Raw genomic sequence first — 18,315 nt, 5'->3', positions numbered from 1 at the left:
AGTATTCGCCTAAAGTAAAGACAATATTTAATCTTAATTACAAAACGAAATAGTTAGTTAGGTATATCATCTGCTGCTTAAGAACGAAGTTCTACGTATATAGTACATACTCGTATACATAGAATGGAAAAAAGTTTAATCCTGTACATTTACATAAACATACACATGTATTACTATGTTATGTATCGAATAATAAGTGTTAATTTAAATCAGTTTAATTAAAATACTATTGGCGTAGTTGCTTCACCGTCTCTCATCCCTGAGGTCGTGGGTTGGATCACTGTGTACCATTGGACGTTCTATCTATGTGCGCATGTAACATTCGCTCGAACGCTGAAGAAAAACATCGTGAGGAAACCGAATTGCCTTATACCCAAAAAGTCGATGGCGTTTGTCACGAGGCTGATTACTTGCCTATTATATCATGAAACTGATAAGGAAATTTGAGGCCTAGACCTAACAAGGTTGTGGCGCCACTGTTTTTTTAATGTTTTTAGTTAAATTTATATATATATATATTTCACTAGCCTCAAAATAGCTTAAAATGTAAGCGGGTATAGTATAAACATATCGCACACAGTGTCCTTTAGATAGCCAAGTAAACATACTCAAGGTGCGAAACTAAGATGATAAATGCCGTCACGTTGGTTTCTCATTATCACATCAATCTTACGGCACTGCAGAATTTTTTATGTTTTTACATAAACAATTTTCTCAGAGACTAATATTTATTTTAATTGTTTATTGTTTTGTCGCTTTACCTTGAGAAATATATAATTTATAAAGTAGATAAAGAATCGTTGGTCGCACAATTCGTGTGTCGTCTTCATTTGTTTTCCCATTTGAATAAAGGATTAAAGTCTACTAACGATCAAAACAGCCTGATTGCATTATAAAACGGATTATTTCAGTGATTAACTTAATTAGTTAGCAAAAAAAGCCTATACGTGATCTAAACGTGAAGTAAAATTCCGATATATCAATAGTACTTAGTCACAAATAAAGGAAGACATTTCATACAATGCGGCGGTGTCTGTGGTACCCGAGGTTGATTTTAAGGGTATAGCTCTCCTGGTTTGTGCAAAAAGATGTTATCTCGAGCCTCATATATTCCTGCAAACACCACCGGTGCGAGATAAGCGTATATTCCTTTCTATCTCGGACGTCATAAAAAATAATTACGTCACAAATCGATATTCCATACGAAATCTGAATAATGAAATCAGGATAGCTAACGCTATTGGAACCTTTCCTTTTTCCAATTTTGAAAAGTTAAGTCACACATTGAAAATTGTATTGACAACTAATCTTCGGGACGTTTCTTTTTCCTAATTTTTTTTCTAAACTACAATCATAATGAAGTTAAACAGAATTCTATGTTTTGGTTAAGTCAAAACTTTGTCTATCGTCATATGATAACAAGAACGAGTAATGTCTCGGAGCATAATGCAAATTCGGCATTATCTTCAATGAGCTGATAATTTTGTTCTTATTTTTTTAAAGAACAGGGGGCAAACGGCCAGGAGTCTCACCTGATGTTAAGTGATACCGCCGATATTACGAGATTTTGCGCTACGTTCTGTACTGTAAATCAAATCCAATTTTAGATTATACGTCCCTAGATAATAACTCGTTCTTGTTATATGAAGATGGGCAAAAGCGAGTGATCAAGCTAGTTTATATTATATTTATAATGCATTTTAATTAATCATGCTTAATTACTTTATATGAATGAAATTAATATTAATGCGTAGATGATGTATAATTATGTAAATTAAATGTCGGTGTTATATTGATTTTAATGAAAGTTTAGAAATCGCAACTATCTAAATATTGTTTTTGAGAATTAAATAAAATAAATAAATAGTGCAATGAAGTTTGATAAGTAGTTCTGTCTTGAATATTTAAGGAATTTTTAATAAACTTGCAATTATTTTTCACATTAGTAACTATTCAGACTTATGCAGTATTTGTTGGAAATAATTGACTATCGGCGTATTACGTACCTATTTGACTTGGTGGTTATTCTTATTTTTTTATTTGCTGGTGAGCTGTGTGAGTGTGTGTGAGGCATTGGTTTGTAGTCACTTATCATAAGGCTTGTGCCCTGACTGTTATAAAATAATAATAATTTACAATTTTTGTTACTATATCTCTGTGGTGTGTTGGTACTATATCTCTGTTGAGCAGTGTTAGCCTAGTGGCTTCAGCGTGCCACTCTCATGCCTGAGGTCGTAGGATCGATCCCCGGCTGTGCACCAATGGACTTTCTTTATGTGCGCATTTAACATTCGCTCGAACGGTGAAGGAAAATATCGTGAGGAAAACGACATGTCTTTGACCCAAAAAGTCGACGGCGTGTGTCAGACACTAGAGGCTGATCACCTACTTGAATATTAGATTGAAAAATGATCATGGATCAGATTCAGTAATCTGAGGCCCAGACCTGAAGAGGTTGTAGCGCCACTGATAATAATATCTCCATACAAACATATTCAACGCTTTTTGAGGAAAACACCTTATAACTAACGATATGTTTTATTGTGTCAAATCCAGTGTTTTATTGTTTTTTGGATTTGAAATTTTTATTTTGTACGCCAAAATAATTTGAACTAAATACACCTCACTAAAGAATTCACAGTTAATTGACATTTTAATTGTACGGAACACTATTCGGATGTATAAAGTGCGGATATTGACTTGTTTTAAAATACTTTCAAACTAGTTTAATCGATAAATATTACGTGTACTTACATAATGTTAACTTAAGCTTAAAATAAATACATTTTCTCGTTAAAAATTAAGAGAAAGGTACTTTTCTTTTTAAGAATGTAGAGGATGATGTACAGCTAGTTTCTCGTGTCAAACATTTCTTATCTTTTATACTGTGTAAATTAGTTTAGAAAAAGGTTGTTAACTTAAAATATTTTTAAACTAAGTAAAAGGAATTTTAAAGTAAAGAGGTCATTTAAATGAATCTCAATACGGCCATAATATAACATTAAGACAATTTTATTTCTGATAATTCATACTTGGGGTTTGAGACAGAGGCTATATTTCAAGACCTTATAAAGTTGATGTGGTTAAGTAATCAGTCTTCTGTGCCTACCCACCTGTAATATTGTTTATTTGCACACGTAGTACCAAATGTAGTTAAAAAGTAAAAAAGTAAGATGCAGAAATACGAGTATGTATCAGTAAAACGATTGTAAGAGATGTGTTTTTAAGATTAATGGTTATTTTATATGGTTTCAGGCCGGATATGGTCGATTACTGAAAAGAGATCTAAACGAAATTTGATAAAAAATACAAATATTTTTTAATGTATAAATACATTTACCGTATGTGCACGTTATGAGTATGAAATTACTGCTTACAACATGGTATGGCAACAAAATAACCTACAATATCCCTGGTAATAAGATACCAATCATTCTCCATCACTTTTCATTATCTATATTTCACAAAAATCCACTATTACTCCTAATGAAGATTTTATGCGAAACAAGTAACAAGTATGGTCTTATGTACATTCAAATTAAGAACGTAATAATTTTTAACGTACGTAAAATATTAGTGTTATTGTTTCTACGCCAATAAAATATGTAACGATTTATTTGTTCTGACGCTCACATTCAAGGTTAAGAGGAAAATTATTTTTATTAGTCGCCATTGGGTTGCATAAAGTATAAGTCTATAGATTATAATGGTTTATTGTTTTTGTAATACTCGATTTTCACTTGTTTAAGTCGATTCCAATTTTAAATTGTTAAATTTCAAAATAAATAACTTTATTACTTCTTTTTAGACAATTTTTCTGAAGAACTGTCAAACTGAGGGTCTTGAAGATTTAACATAAGGCTGTCGCCAGATAAGAACACTTTGTTTTGGGATTGTGCAATCATTCGAGATATGCTTTGGGCCGCTCTGATTTTACGTAACTTCAAATATCCTGGGTTCATCGACACAGCCTTGCCTAACATTTCCGCCGCTTCCGCCTCTCCTTCCGCTTGAACAATTTTTTGCTGTCGTTCTTGTTTAGCCCTTTCAACGACGAATGAAGCCCTTTGAGCAGCCTGTTGCGCTATTTGCTTCGCTTCAACAGCGGCTGAATATTCTCTACCAAAACTCATGTCAGTGAGCGATACGTCGTCTAAAATTATATGGAAATCTGCTGCTCTAGCTGCAAGTTCTCTTCTTATTAGTAGTGACACCTGTTGCCGTTGGGTGATGAGTTGAGAAGCATTGAACTTCGCAACTACTGACTTCAGCACTTCATGGCATATGGACGGAAGAACTTTGTCATCGAAATCTTTACCTAATGTCCGGTACATTGTTGGTAAACTATTGGCGTCCGGTCTTGACAGGACTCTTAATGAAATATTGACCATTTGCAAATCTTTCGAGCCGGTTGGGGAGGAGATCTTATGAGGTCGCGACCGGATGTCGTAAATTATGGGGTACTGGAACCATGGGAGGCGGAAATGCATACCTTCAGTCAAAATTTGGGGTTGCACTCCTCCTATTCTGTTGAATATAATGGCTCTGTGTCCTCCGTCGACATTGTAGACTGCTTGGGAGATACCATAAGCCGTTGCTCCGATAATGGCAGCAGCTTTTATTCCATTAGCAAGCCCAGGAGGTCCTCCTCTCCCAAATTTGGAAGCCATTTCGTTGACTCTATTTTGAGCCATAATAGATTAGTTTTTCACTATTAACTAAGGTTCTTTTTCAGCGCTATTATACGCGTGTAACGTTACATGACCACATTATCACTGACACGTTGATGTATGGCAAGATCCACAAGGCCGTGATTCTAATTTTTAATTAGGACGATGTCGTAAAATCGTATAAGGCCAAAGTTTGTTTTGTGAATCATAATAGTTTAGGACATAGCCATCAGCCAGATTAGTAAAATATGTTCGTTGCATAAAAGCTAAATTAAGTACTTAAGCTACACCTAAAGTATGTCTAGGCATTGCTTAAAATCCTCAACAAGCGTTCTTAACCCTGGCACAAATATGCCATTTTATGCAATGTTTTTCGTACATGTGAGTTGAAATTTAAAGGTTTGTTTATTATCTTTTGCAGTGTTGGCCTAGTGGCTTGAGCGTGTGACTCTCTTAGGAATGATTGTAGGTTCGATCCCCAACTGTGCACCAATAGACTTTCTTTTAATGTGCGCATTTAACATTCTCTCGAAAGGTGAAGGAAAACATCGTAAGGAAACCGGCTTGCCTTAAACCCAAAAGTTAGCGTGTTTCAAGCACAGGAGGCAATAGCCTACTTACCAATTAGATTGACAAATGATCGTGAAACAGATACCCAGACCTAAAAAGGTTTTTTAAATTTTGGCTTTGCTACTAAATTTGATATTAATTAATTAAAAATTTATCAATTGTTATATTATTACTTTATTTGTCTTAATCATTGGTTCTTTGTTATAAATATAAATCAGGTTGTGTGACCAAGCGCATCGTCCGTTAGGAGTACAGACTATCATTATCTTTTATATGTTACACATCTTGATAACTATTTCACACTATGGGTTTGTTTTACGCACGATGGAATAATTGCTGAACACGAACAATTTAAAAATCATTTTAATAACATAAAATTTAAATCAATTGTCTCTGCGTTATAAGGACTAATTTTTACTTAATTATGCTTAGACACAAAAATTTGTTAAGGCATAGAAGAACCTCACTCACTTATGTAAAACATTTGTCTAATTCTCTATGAAGAATAATTATTTAGGACAAATGATACGTAGTTTTTATATCCGAAGACTCTCACTATTAAAAAAGTTGGTATATGATAATAATAGCATAATTAAAGAATAAACACAAAATCTTACAATTATAATTGATTACAGCACTTTAGATCTAGAAATAATATAACAGAACTTACCTGAACTAAAGTCGGAAAAACATTTATTAAGACCTTGATTAACTAACAAAAAACTAGAATCATAATTAATTATGATATTCGTATCTTATAAAATACACTCAATAAATTATAGTTAATTAGTACGTACCGTAGTAATTACATTAAACACACACTATCACACACAAATTTGGTTCTTATCGTGTTTTGATGAGGCTGAAATTGTCTTGAGTCTTGACGTCACAAAAGAAAGGTGGACGCGGGCGCACGGCGCGTTGCGCAGACGCAGATGACAAGTTACTCTTATCACAAGGTGTGAGAGGCGCGAGAGTGTCCATGAATTAGGAGGAAAGATTTTTTTAAGGAAAATATTTTCCAAGGAATGGCATAAGACTGATTTATATTTTATGAATAACGAAGTAAACATCTTAAAATCTTTCGGACAGTAAACACTGAGTATGTTATTCTAATAATTAATATTGAATTCCTATATCATAATACGAGTAACTTCTGATACGAGACTTCATTTAAAGAATAACTCAAATGCACTCTCTATAAACTCAACACGTAGCTTACCAATCGATTTTCGATATATACGATACAGGCGTATGTCAACTGGTTTCAAGGGTAACTGAATTGTTACTAATCAATTATTATTTATTTAGGATGAAGTTAGGATTATGGATATTTCGATATCTTCTTCTTCTTTGTAATCTGTCTTGAATAGCCTTAAGCAATATGAGCTTGACTTAGTGCACTATGGACGTTGAGACCTATACTTGTCTTTCAGAGCAACGGGTAGGCGATCAACCACGACTTCTCTTGCCATCACTACCAAATAATTACCAACCTGTAACTCATTACTCCTATGACCAACTTGTCGAGACTATTTGGTTCTCTCCAGGCAATAGGGCCAAAGTAGCTAAGCGCGTTTGTAAATGATAGACAATCTTGTGGTGATTTTTAGTTGGTAGGAATGGACTTATTAGTTCTTTTTGCAGTCCATGGTATTCGCAACATTCTCTATCTTTTTTCGGTCCGCTCCACGAATTGAAGAGGACTCTAACACGTACAAAAATATGGAAAACAAGTTTTGAAGAGCCGGCTCTTCGGGTAGGGTAGGGAAGGGTAGCTTTATTTAGTGGTATTTCGATAAAAAACAACCAAATAATTTGAAGTATTTTTGTAAGATTTTCCTAAACTCATGGACATACGACGTCACGAGACGAATGAACATAAGACTTACGAATTTATTATATTATGCAGATCGTGTCGATGGCAAATGGACGGTAATTTGATGTTTAGACTATTCGTGACCGACCATAATGCTGTTTATCTCGCTTATACAGTGAAATTGTTACATTACCAGTGTATTTGCAAAGAAATTGCCCATAATCTTCACTTTTATAATAGTCGGCGTACCAATAGGCTAAAATTAAAGATATTCAGACAAAAAAATACTACCGCTTTTGTTTAGCTTAATAATTAAATGGAGTTTAATGTTTACACACCAATTTAATTTTTATAACTTTTAAAAATTTACATTTCATTAAATCATGTGGCGGGAAATACCCTTTACATTTAATCTAATTTATTTATTGTTACACGTTTCTACCAGCGCAATGAGTAATTTTAAAAACATTACAACTATATTTATTATAAACATATAATTATCATTAATTTTTAGTATAATTAATTAAAATATAAATGAAGATATTTATAAGTATTCATAACAATCAAATATACAGTATTTACATTTTTTTAACCTACATAGTAATAATCAAAATAATAAAAAGAAAATTAAAACAAATTTAAAAAGTTTGGTCCCTGTGGCATTGTACCTTTTACGCTGGCAGCATTTCCTCGCTGTATTGCGATACTTATTCTCTGAGCGGGGAAAGCACAAAAAAATCATCGGTTTAAATGGTATATTATAGCGATATACTCTTTTGAAGAATGTAAAATTTTCATACATTTCTAACATATTACGTTATCGAACAAGTTGTATTATAATATTCCGTAATACATTCGTAAAACACTCATAAAAACCACGAGTCTGTTTCACTGTTCACGTTGCTTGTTGCCAAAGACCTTCTATATCTTAATTTAATGGGTATTTAATGAAAATGTATGCATTACAGAAAGCTGAACACAGTTCGAGTTCGCTGGGCGACTTTTACTTTCGACTAATTTCTCAGCACACGCTCTGCATAAGATGTGTGTGTCATTAAATTACTCACGCCATACATTTGAGGAAAATTTATTTGGTGCAAAATTAAAAATTCCTTCTCGTAATGTCTCTCAATAAATTGTAAGCATTGTTATTTACATACGTACTCGTTGTTTGATGTTATCGTCCAATTGATATGAATATTGTATCTCAACGATTCGTAGCATTGTGTATGTTTATAATCTTGTACAAAATGTAATGTTTTTGAGTCAAATAAAGTTTTTTTTTATATTTTTTTATTGTGTAAAGTGCACATTTGCGTAGGTTTTTTTTTATTTTTGTGTATGTGATTCTTCTTCTTGTAGTGCCTCTCCACTACTGGAAGTTGGCGGTCAGCTCGTCATACTTCTTCTTATTCTTCGCCAAGCGCATCAGCTGTTCTATGCTGGCCACTCCCGTCCATTCTCTGATATTGCGGAGCCACGACTTCCTCCTTCTGCCAGCGCGTCTTTTCCCCTCGACCGTGCCCATCATGATGACTTAAGAAGTCGGTATGTAATTAGAAACCAAGAAAGATATTGTTTAAACTACGATCTCTGATTCGTTCGCTACGTGTGTAAAACACTATGCAATAGAAGTGATGAACCATATGTACCTGATAGAAGACAAATCTTTGTTTTTAATTTATTGTATTATTATTTATTACGTATGATGTCATGTAGAACGTGGTGTAATGGTCGCAGCTCTTTACAAACGTTGCGTAAAACAAAAACTTGGCGATTAAAAAGAGAGGCGGAGAGTTTGTTGCCAGTTCTTCTCTTCCGTTCTATACCCTTGATCTGAGAACAGGCAGTAAATGTGAAATTAGAAGCATTTAATGTATTTTTTTACGTTAATAAGTGAACATTGTGTTACCTACATGAATAAATGATTTTTGACTTGACTTGACCACTTTCTTAAAAACACAATTTTCACTAACATTTCAAAACTCACATTACATACATTCACTAAAAATCTCAAACAACATTTTGTCAACCTGTTTCATGCTGGTATAGAAAATATTCTTATTGTGCAAAAATAGTTTTATTTTAAATTTGTTAAAGTACAGTTAACATGTCAAAAGGAAGAGACTGGCTGCCCACAACACAGGGAATCCTAGTGTCCTCCACACTAGTGCTCTTTATTTACCTAATTATCCTGCGTTATTCAAACTCAAATTCAAAATATTTTTATTCATATAGGTAAATTTTTTATTATTTTTTGTCAAATTCCACATCATGACCACTTCTTCAAACTCAAACTCAAAATATCTTGATTCATATAGGTAAACAAGTACATTTATGAACGTCAAAATAGAAGTTAAATTAATTGTATTTTACATTCACTACCAGTTCGCAAGTCAAGGGCGTAGAGCGGGCAAGAAGAGCTGGTAAGAAACTTTCCGCCACTCTTTTTAATCGCCAAGTTTGAGTCATACAAATTGTTTGAACTGGAGCAAATCAATCCCAAGGATTAGGATCATTTAATTGTGTCTAATAAAGGTTTTTCTTTCTATAACAATAAAAAAACTAAGGATCATTGCGTTTAGTACATAGATACAAACTCAACATGTTTTCGCGCTAACAGTAAAGAAATTAACAGGTGAGCGCAATTGCGCCGCGTAGCAGAATGTTATGCTTTTCTTGTCCGGGGATTGGAGAGCCAACCTGCTAGGTATACAATGACTGTTACTATTAAAAGAACAATCAATATATAAAATACGTAATTATTTAAATGAGCTACTTTAAGTTGTAAAAACAAAAGAATCGTTTTTAAGTTTTAAGTATTATTTTTTTAGCTTTAAAATCGTTCGAAAGCCTTGAGAGATCTTACAGATAGCAAAATTAATATCTGTAAAATGGACACGATTACCGCAAGTATTGTTTGTTTTTGAGGACAGTCGTGATGACAGATATTTAATGTACACTATGACACAATACCTTGGTTTTATTTAATATATATTGTAGAAATCGTACATAACAAATTGTTTTATAATATTTTATATTTTTCAGTTTGATATTTTCACATGGTATGTCTTACTATCTATTATAGTTTATGACATTATTTGAGTGCATAACATAAAAATATACAAAAAAGAAAAGTATTATTGATTTTTTAATTGCCATAACTTGTGACATTTTAAATGTTCTACACTCGTCTACATAGGGTTCATCACTTCTATTGCATAGTTTTACACAAGTAGCGAACGAATCAGAGATCCAAGTTTAGTTTTCCGTTTTCCTGGTTTCTTATCACATACCCAAAAATGAACAAACCTACGCAATTGGATGATAACTTCAAACAGCGAGTATGTATAAGATTAACAATGCTTACAATTTATTGAGAGACATTACGATAAGGTATTTTTAATTTTGCACCAACTAAATGTGAGTAATTTAATGACAAATACATCTTATACAGAGTGTATGCTGAGAAATTAGCTCATCAGTTATTACCTAACACTTCACTAGTACGTGATAGAATATATTGAGGCATTATGTAAAATATTACATCTAGTCCAAGCCTTAAAAGTCATTATTAGAAAAGTTATCTCAGAGAATACAGGATCAAAATTTGCCAAGCCTTTCATATACTAGCTGACCCGGTAAACGTTGTTTTGCCATGTATATTATTTCTAGGAAATATTTTTTTAGTTCAATAAAAATAACTATAATAAAAATAGGGGTTGATCGTAGTGTGATGAAAATTGAGGGTAATGTATGGTAATGTATGCAGTATCATTAAAAAAAAAACAAAAAAATGTTGTCTAAAAAATAAAAAATAAAATTTAGGGGACCACCCTTAACATTTAGGGGAATGAAAAATAGATGTTGTCCGATTCGCAGTTCTAACCGATATGCACACAAAATTTCACGGAAATCGGTCGAGCCATTTCGGTGGAGTTTAATTACAAATACCGTGACACGAGAATTTAATATATTAGATTCTTTAACTTAAGTAAATCAGCTGAAACAAACTGGAATTTTGAAGAACGATATATCATGAATATGGTTTCGGATATCCTGAATGCCTATCTGGTATTTCCAGAATTGGGTCAGCGGAATACGGAATTCCGAACCGGCTTAGCTCCAAATCGCATTTGATAGAGGACGTACTCTGGTAAATTTATGTTGTCCTACTAATCTGGAAGATAAAAAAGTAAAATAAATCAGTGGCGCTACAACTTCTTTAGGTCTGGGCCTCAAATTTCCGAATCTGTTTCATGATCATTTTACAGTCTAATAGGTAAGTAGGTGATCAGCCTCCAGTGCCTGACACACGCCGTCGACTTTTTGGGTCTAAGACCTCTCGGTTTCCTCACGATGTTTTCCTTCACCGTTCGAGCGAATGTAAAATGCGTACATAGAAAGTCCATTGGTGCACAGCCGGGGATCGAACCTACGACCTCAGGGATGAGAGTCGCACGCTGAAGCCACTAGGCCAACACTCCTGTCAATCTGGAAGATACTTCAACAAAAATATACACAAGGAGTCAATGAATAAAGTTGGTATAAAGAAACTTTTTAGACGCGAGACTTAGGGTCGATTCGACCAAACAAGAGTAAATCTTAATCTTAGAATAAATCGTCAGTTAATCGAGAGTAAATCAATTTTACGTTTTACCAACTACAAATTCTAAGAATAGTGGGCTTATTCGGGAATTGCTACTATACCGCCGTTTCGCACGGAATAACAGCTATTCCAAGAATAATTTAATGGCGTCAGTCAGTCCAATCAGCTGATTTCTGTCATTTCACAAATATGTATTCTGTGTTTTAATTTCAAGTCAACGCAACGCACTAAATTAATAGTCTAGCATTGTATAATGAAACGTTTAAACAATTTATTATTTATTTATTTTTAGATTTTTTATTTTCTATAATATTAGAATGAAATTCAACTGGGCTCAACAGAAGTTCCTTTTTAGACGAAAGCCTCAAACAAACAAGAAATAAAAACTTTGTTGTCGTTTCACCATGTGCTAGGAATAACAATACGCGAATAGCAAATTCGCGTATTGTTATTCCTAGCACAATTATACTATCGATTACGTGGACAAACGACTATGGATTTACTCGAGATTAAAATCATGGAATAGATTATTCTTGGTATAGTTACTCGTGTATAAATGTATGTTCTGAAGGTGTTAGCTTGTACTTTATTGTTTATCAGAATGCCAAATCATAAAATGACTGCTTCACGACTGATTTGAGAGAGACCGCCGATGCGTAAACCGCTGTGTGAGTTCGTGAAGTGAGTTACAGAATCGCAGGGCAGTGGGTAAAACAACCTCTCAAAATAAATATCATATATGATATAATAGGCCGCTTATTATATAATGCAGCTTCTTTTCGCGATAGTTGAAGGTAAAATTTAACTAAATGCGGGAACAACCACCTCTAAGCCGCGATAACCATGGCATTACATCTTTCAAGATAAAATGCAAATGTTACCTTTTGGAATGCCAGTTGGCTGGACGGGAATTTAGTTTTCTCATATCGTATGTTTGTTTTTTTTGTAATTTGTTTTTTTTATATATTATATTTAAGTTTTATAATACTATGTATGTTAGCTGTAAGATTAATTAAATAAATAAATTTTAATTGTGAAAATTTTTGTTTGGTATCTATAGCTGTCACCTAAGATAGTAGGGGCAAATTTTAAATCACTGTTACTGGTTAAGGCAACTTAAAACTGATTTGCGCCTATTTTTGATTAAAGTTTGACTGTTTAAATAAAATAAATGTTTTCTTTCTTCCTTACTATATTGAGTCGGGGGTCACAGACCTTGACTTAGACACTATTTCTTTACTTTTCATACTTTATTCCCCCTTTCAGACGTGGAGGAAAACTTTTTCGTATTCGTAGTGTATTATTAATGACAAGAAGATTAACTTTGTAAGCTGTTTATATTATTTTTTTCGTCTTGGCACCTTGAGGTGAAACTCAAGGTTCAAACTTTGGTCGATAATGTTTCCAACGTTGATATTGTGAATAAAGTAAATTAACAAGTAAGTAGATTATGTAAAACATTAACAATTTAGGTTTGATATAATATTTTATATTTATATTGATGATTCAGTGATTAAAGCGTTTACTAATACATACCAAGTTCACATTTTGTAATTGTGGATAATGCTGATCTACACAAATGATAAAAATATAGCAAAGAGTTTCTTGACGCTCCAAGTCAACATTGCTCATAGAAATCTTGAAGGCGCTATGTTTATTCAAGTTAAAGTTACAGGTAGTATAGAACACTTTCCCCTAAACTTTTGCACTACGCATGCGCTAGTCAATGTCACACCGTACAACTGACAGGATAACCCATAGAGTTTAACCTCAACGTAAATATGTTTTGATATTATTTATTGTGCGTATTCCGTCCATGAGCGCAACTGACGGCCAATCTGTATTTTAATTAAATACCAATTGAAATCGTTTACCAATAGCATTTGATTGAATGTTTGGTTATCGGCCGGAAGGGTATGGTGTATTATTCAGTTTTGTGGAGTTTTAGAATAAGTGTAAAAGTGCACACCGGCATGAACAGCTGCGAACGCGTGATCTTGAGAAAGGTGAAATGTTTGTCTCTTTCACTCAAACGGTATTTCCTACTATATTATTCCCTTTGGCATTCGGTCACTGTAGCGGCTTTTTCACATATTACGCTAGATGCCTGTCTTGTTTTCGCACGGCTGGACATTTATTTTCAAATTTTATATGTGTATGTATATTTTATTCTAAATGTGAAATAATTTTTGATATCGGCCCACTAGTTTTGAGTTTATTCGTTACTTAAATAAAAAATACAAATCTTACTTTATAATTTCGCGTTTTTTTTTATTAATACAACAGCAAATGCTGATGGAATGAAAATTTTGTAAAATCAATTATTATTGTATATATTTTTGAATGTTATCTTAATTTTTATAATTCTGTATAACAACAGAAGATTTAATAAACTTACTTTTAGAAAATTATAAGTAGTACTAACCAATATTGATGTTCATGGATCGTTCGATTAACGGCTTTCCTACTACTATGCGAAACATAAATAAATGATAGAGAAAGTTTAATCTATTTTAAATCCAATACTAATATTAAAAGTATAATAACTAGACTTATTATATACGTATAATCAGCAACGTTCAGTCAACTTCAATATAGAAAATATTTTTTATTTTAATACCGGTAAGCGATGACGAAAACATTAGGTTTTTGTTCCACTTTTTTCCTGCCTCTGCAGAACATCGAAACAAATGTATAAATCTATAGCACACACCTGTTTCTAAGCACACATACGTATTACACTAATACATATATAACAACGCGATATCATTTTCTTTATATGCTCACGCGATTCGATCGGGTTGTACTTAAATATTAATCACAATCAATACTGTCAAACAATAAAGCTATTGATGAATGAATTATTTAATTTGTTTCAGTTTTTCAATTACTAGTAGAAATACAAAAGTTGATTAATGATATTGAAACCATATTTAGCTTATAATCGATCCGATAGTACCTAACAATGTTTCGGTGACATTTATAGTAAGTATAGGTAGAACGAAGTTTATAAAGACTTATATCATATATGTTAGATAACCTCGGATAAAATTTTCATAACAATTTTGCAAAGCTGCGCGAACTCCTTTGATATAAGGGTACGGAATTCCGGTTTACCCTTACCCTTTTAACCCAGATTAATTATTCGAAATACGCTATTTTCACCCTTATTAACACGTTACGGAATATTCAAAGGAATTTTACTAGAGATTAGGTGATAAAGATCACATGTTATTATTATCTTATCATATAACAATTACTATGTGAGATCACAATAGTAGCGATACGCGATATAATTCTTATTTAAGCTTGCCGCGTCTGTATTTACGCGGTAAACTCAAACACTTCTGAACGGATTTCTATACGGTTCACCATAGACAGTGAAATCTCCGACGATAGATTTAATGAAATAAAACGATTGTTTTGCGAGGTTGTACAAGGATATGAAAAAACATACGAAACGCAGCGGGGAATTTGCGGGTGGAAGAAAAAAAATCTTGAATCTAATACTATTTTTTACAAGTAGTAAGAGTGTTATTAAGTTAGGAAAGAGTTATATTATTAGGAAAATGGTGTACCTACGCTGACGCATCTAGAAAATATTAATTTACAACAAATTCATTATACTATTTCTCTTAAACATGCATTTAATCACAGATTTATACGAAAATATTACCAGTTCAAAACGCCTTTTTTAATGAAGAAATTATTTTGAATATGTATAAAATTTAAACTTTGCTGATGAGTGTCACATTAAATCACGCAACGTTTAAAACAATATTTTTTAAGATACAAAACTTTAAAAATAGATATTTTTTAAAATTTAAATACGTATATACGTAATTCTATAACTTGGCTATCATTTCTTTCGATTGAACGCGCTCGGAATTATTTAAGTGGAAAGATAATTCGCGGGTTGCGTCATTAAATTTTAGTGTAAAACATTAGCTGTAGATTTTAACCAATCATTAAAGGCACTTATACGTATACAGGTGCCACATGGTATATATATACTTTTTTTGGTCGGTAAGAGCGTCATGGATATTAGTTGGCAATACTAATTAACCATAACTAAGTAAATAAAAATTAACCATTATAAGAGGAATAATTTGAAGTCATTTGAAGGCACTTAATATTTTATTGAAATGCCTTAATAAAATAATAGAAAATACAGTTCTAGGTTTAAATAAATGTGACACAAACTTGGGAACAACTGCTATGATAGGTTTTATTACGTGTACTATTAATATAATATCTTTTTAGATACCTAGCAATCAGAAACGTTCGATAATTAAAACTTTGCCATTGTAATTAATAATGCAAGGAATAAAAATAAATACATTTTAGTTGGATTTTTATTAGGTGTTGGTAGATAGTAAAATTATTAGTCAGTCTGACATTTCAAAATGGCGACGGTAGTACCAATATCAGCCGCCGGCCAAGAAAAGTATGTGGCACTGTAAACACAAACAGCTATTGAATAGTTTGCCCTTAACACGCTCGCATCGCTTTGAAGCTAAATAAACGTGAACAACTTTATTTCCCGAGTTCTTTACTAGCACAAAATATTCACTATATAGTAAAAAAATAATAGTTAAATTTTTAAGATACGTGATACTGTGGAGTTCTGTATGTTATTTGCTTTTATTTGACGTTTAATCTGACATATTTATTGAAAATAACAATGGCAGGTTAAATATGTATGTGTTTGAGGAACAACAAGATTTAGTGAAATGTTTTTCGTTTTAAACTGTTTCAATTCATTTTACGATCACATTTCGATAATAAGAACAATATTAAAAATATATGCATTTCGTTACATACGCGCGAAAGCGGTAAGAACTAAGCACGTAGTTTTAAGTATTGTTTTAGGCGTTTTAATATATCAAAGTGTTTTAGAATATCAAATCCCATATTAGACTATCCCAACCTGTGTAATACGAGTAGATTATTTATCATAGAAGATAGACAAACACACATCGCACCGCATTGTTATCGAGTGGGACTTTGCTCTATCCAGTTCTGTACAAAAAAACATTCTTACAGCTGATCGTAGAGATTATATACGGTTCTTTATAGAACATAAAGAGACAAACATTTTCACTGAACTGGAGATTTATTACGATCAGTTCGGCGTAATTCGAATAATCGTTTATTGATAGCGTTATCAATCAGTTATAAGAGATTTAAACAAGGACTGTAAGACAACGTTTCGACGTATCGGGGACCACAAGTGTTTAGTGTAAGATAAAATGTTCACAAATAACGGGCAAGTACTACAAAACGAAATACCGAAAATTTATCTATCGGATGAGGATCCGAAGTATGAAATACCTGGAAGTGTTATGGATGGGATTATTTTAGATGTGAATGAACCTCAATATAAAGTGTCCAAGACCAGATGGCTGATGCTAGGGTTTTTCGTAATGTACTCGGCGTCGAATGCGCTGCAATGGACTCAGTACACGATTATTTCTGATATAGTTGTGAACTACTATGGCGTGACCAGTAAAGTTGTGTCTTGGACTTCAATGGTGTATATGATTGCGTATGTGCCTTTGATATTTCCGGCGAGCTGGCTCTTGGATAAAACGGTAAGTTGTTATATCTTTTATGCTTATTTCCCTTACTAAAATAGACTTGAGAAAGCAAAGCAGTGTTGGGCTTATGCGAATCTCATCCCTGAAGTTGTAGGTTCGATCCCCGCCTGTCCACCAACGGTGAAGGAAAGCAGCGTGAGGAAACCGACTTGCCTTTGACACAAAAAGTCGACGGCGTGTGTCAGACACAGGAGGCTGATCACCTACTTGTCTATTAGATAAATAATCATGAAACAGATACAGAAATCTGAGGCCCAGACCTAAAAAGGTTGTATTGTCCCTGATTTTTTATTTTTAAAATACACTTGTATATATTCTTACAATAGGTAAAAGAAACCATCTAAATTAAATCACGATTATGTGGTTATGTTCGATTTTCTAAGATCTAATTAACACTTTGCCAGCACAGTAAGGAAAGTTCGTTAACATTCTGTCAGACCTAAAAAATTGCGAAGGCAGCCGTAGATAGCTGGTAGCTAGAAAACACACGCAGTAATCTGAACTCACTATATGTAAGACTAATATTATTTATAATCAACTTTATATGATAAAAATGTCAACATTTTAAACATAAATTGGCAAAAATATCCTGATAATAATGATTCGTCATCGTTCATTGGTCTTAAGGTTGTTTGATTAAAAATCTAACAATTTTACTCTATTTTCACGTAGGTATAAATGCAAACTTGGGAACAAAATTGAGATTAACGTGTTGATGTTATTAAACTTAGATGAATGTTTAGAAAATGTAATGTTTAGAAGTAAAAATGCATGTAAGTGAAAAACTCAACAGCTATCGGATAAAGCAACGTAGCTCTGTAGACTCCACGCGTCACGTTGATACGAAATTTGTTCATGTTTCCTAATAAGTCAATGTAGACAAATATTAAACAAAATCGGAATGTTGTAAAAATAATATGGTTTAATTGCCGAAATGTTTATTTTATATGTCACAGTAATAGGTCCGTTACAATTTACACAAGGTGCAAATAATATCTATAATATTATACGGAATAGGGTGATATATTTTTTAACTTACAAATTTTT

General features: G+C 32.9%; 2 protein-coding genes across 5 annotated transcripts in view; one reads left to right on the top strand and one right to left on the bottom strand.

The window, feature by feature from the left end:
* Positions 1 to 3,433: 3,433 nt before the first annotated feature.
* LOC125059994 (prohibitin-2-like) lies at positions 3,434 to 4,761 on the bottom strand. Its single transcript, XM_047664728.1, has one exon. The coding sequence runs from the start codon at positions 4,692 to 4,694 to the stop codon at positions 3,795 to 3,797; it is 900 nt and encodes a 299-aa protein (XP_047520684.1). The 5' UTR covers positions 4,695 to 4,761; the 3' UTR covers positions 3,434 to 3,794.
* An 8,700-nt stretch (positions 4,762 to 13,461) lies between these two features.
* The window catches only part of LOC125059903 (uncharacterized MFS-type transporter C09D4.1-like), a 35,081-nt gene continuing 30,227 nt past the window's right edge, over positions 13,462 to 18,315 (top strand). Inside the window, exons 1-2 of one of the 4 annotated variants that reach the window (XM_047664590.1) lie at positions 13,462 to 13,582; positions 16,831 to 17,262. In XM_047664590.1, coding sequence (XP_047520546.1) covers positions 16,921 to 17,262 — 342 coding nt within the window. In that variant the 5' untranslated portion in view covers positions 13,462 to 13,582; positions 16,831 to 16,920. Of the gene's footprint in view, positions 13,583 to 16,591; positions 17,263 to 18,315 lie in introns of those variants that run through there. The other 3 variants (XM_047664587.1, XM_047664589.1, XM_047664586.1) reach the window with 3 other exon arrangements.

The sequence above is a fragment of the Pieris napi genome, chromosome 20, assembly GCF_905475465.1.
Source record: "Pieris napi chromosome 20, ilPieNapi1.2, whole genome shotgun sequence".
Classification (NCBI taxonomy): Eukaryota; Metazoa; Arthropoda; class Insecta; order Lepidoptera; family Pieridae; genus Pieris; species Pieris napi.
Note: the sequence above shows the minus strand (reverse complement) of the source record. Positions and strands in the feature narration are given on the sequence as shown.